This window comes from Leptonotus elevatus, chromosome 2 (assembly GCF_054856555.1).
Source record: "Leptonotus elevatus isolate MCC_2025b chromosome 2, RoL_Lele_1.0, whole genome shotgun sequence".
NCBI lineage: Eukaryota > Metazoa > Chordata > Actinopteri > Syngnathiformes > Syngnathidae > Leptonotus > Leptonotus elevatus.
In genome coordinates, this window is record NC_141240.1 from 15,221,348 (window position 1) to 15,223,342 (window position 1,995).

Consider the following 1,995-nt stretch of genomic DNA (forward strand, 5'->3'; position numbering starts at 1 on the left):
TCACTGTGAAGAAGACACCAGTTTTAATATTTTGTTTCAGTGATGGTACAAAAAGAAACAATTTTCTCATGTCAGAAAAAATTACACCTGTTGCCTAAACTAAAGTTTTAACAGTTGACCAGCTTGTAATTAAAGTAACAAGCATTATATTGCAAAATTGGGAACAGCATTATCATGACTAGTATTTAGAGTACTGGTATGTATTACTGAAAAACAAAGTTTATTTTTAACAAACAACTAGCTAATGATTCTTTAAAAAAAAAAAGTACAACACGTATAGTACTCTCTCCGCACTGATAAAAAAAAAAAGACATTGATAGTAGGCTATACATAAAATAATTTTGACTTATCATGTTGCTAGTATTGTGGAAAATTGACGGCTGTATGATGGATGGATGTTGACGAGTGCTCAACTGCTCACTTCTATGTGCTTGTTTGCTGGCTGTCAACAAGTGTAGTCAGAAGTGTGTGCCACTGTGCCTTTGTTTGATTTTGTTGTTGTTGACATATTTGTTATAGGATAGGCAACTAGGTAACAAATAGGTAACTATTAAAGTATTCAAGTTACATTACTTTAATATTACAGGACTTTGATTACGTACGAACTACATTTTTTAACAGGTAACTAGCAACTGTATCAGAATACATTTTAAAAGTAACCCTCTCAGCCCTGTGATTAAGTGAAAAGATTAAAAGAGGTTAAAATAGATTAAAAGTGGATAGGAAAAGTATAATTTGAAGAGCAACAGTGTTTTTTTGTTAGTTTGTTTTTTTAACAGTTGCAGTGCAGAAGAGAGAAGGGTTGTCCAAGCTCTTTCGGGGTGCTTGGCTTGGTTGGGAAGCACTGTTTTCAATCAATTTAATTGTGTGTTGCTTCCAAATATCTTTATTGAGTCATCATTTCAAGAGATTGTGTGTGTGTGAGTGTGCGTGTGTGTGTGTTTAATTAATACAAGTATACAGTGATGTTTTTCAACTGGCACTGACCGAATCTGCACTTACAATTAAGATTGTATATCATTTAAATGAGCAACGTATTGCAAATACAGGAAGAAATGGACTCAATAACATAGTAACCCACTTTGTTTACTAAGTCAAACTACTTTTGAGGGTTGGCTGAGCTCTCAGGATCTGCAAAAAGCAAAACAAAAAAAAGTTGCTAAGTTAATGTAAGCAAGCTATGTTCAAAGAAATATTATATTTGTTTTTTGTTCTTTTTCATTGTGGGATGACTTAATGCATAAACTAAATTTTAAAAATCTGTTTTAAGAAACATCTCCATTGAAAATTAGTATGTACAATCACACTCACAATTCTTTGGTACATTTGCAAAATGTACAAATCTTCATAAATGGCCACTTGTGTACAACATGATATTATAACTAGAAAAAATCCCGCACGACACAATGAATATGATTTGCTATTATAGTTGAATAATGTTGAATCAAATTGTCAATAAGAAAAAATAAAAATAAAGAAATTTCTCCTCGAGTAAAAAGTAGTTGGAGGTGGTAGATATAGTGCTGATTACTTACATTGGCACACGTAAGCAACCTCCAAGTACTTGTAGGTGCCTTGACAGGGGTCTCCAAACACGGCATTGCTGGCTTTGATCGTACAGTAGTTTTTCCCATTGCACCTATGGATGCGGAAGAAATAGGCTTAATACTGTACGTAATTACGACAGACCTAATTAAATAATTTCAAAACTGTAATATTAGGAAGTCTGGACCTTAATATTACCATTTAAAAATTAATAAGCTTGTAAAAGCAAACTGAGAGTGTCAGGCAGACATGTTTGACAGGGCAGTAAAGTTCAACTCCACTTCTGCAGGAGGCCCAAAGAAAACCCACACAATCACGGGAGAAAGTCACACAGGAAGGCCTCATCTGAAATTCGAACCCTCTTGGCTATGAGCCAGTTATCTTAACCCATGCCTCCTGCAATCAAAACATAACCGCTTGATAATGTCTGTTTTCTACCGATTATAAAAC

At 34.1% G+C, this 1,995-nt stretch overlaps 1 protein-coding gene across 2 annotated transcripts in view; it reads right to left on the reverse strand.

Annotated features, from left to right (window-relative positions):
- LOC147178561 (L-rhamnose-binding lectin SML-like) overlaps window positions 1-1,995 on the reverse strand; it is a 5,907-nt gene continuing 3,912 nt past the window's right edge. The window contains exons 8-9 of one of the 2 annotated variants that reach the window (XM_086069950.1): window positions 1,536-1,639; window positions 1-1,131 (exon numbers count right to left, since the gene is read on the reverse strand). In XM_086069950.1, the coding sequence (XP_085926076.1) occupies window positions 1,100-1,131; window positions 1,536-1,639 (136 nt within the window). In that variant the 3' untranslated portion in view covers window positions 1-1,099. Of the gene's footprint in view, window positions 1,132-1,527; window positions 1,640-1,995 lie in introns of those variants that run through there. The other variant, XM_086069951.1, reaches the window with a different exon arrangement.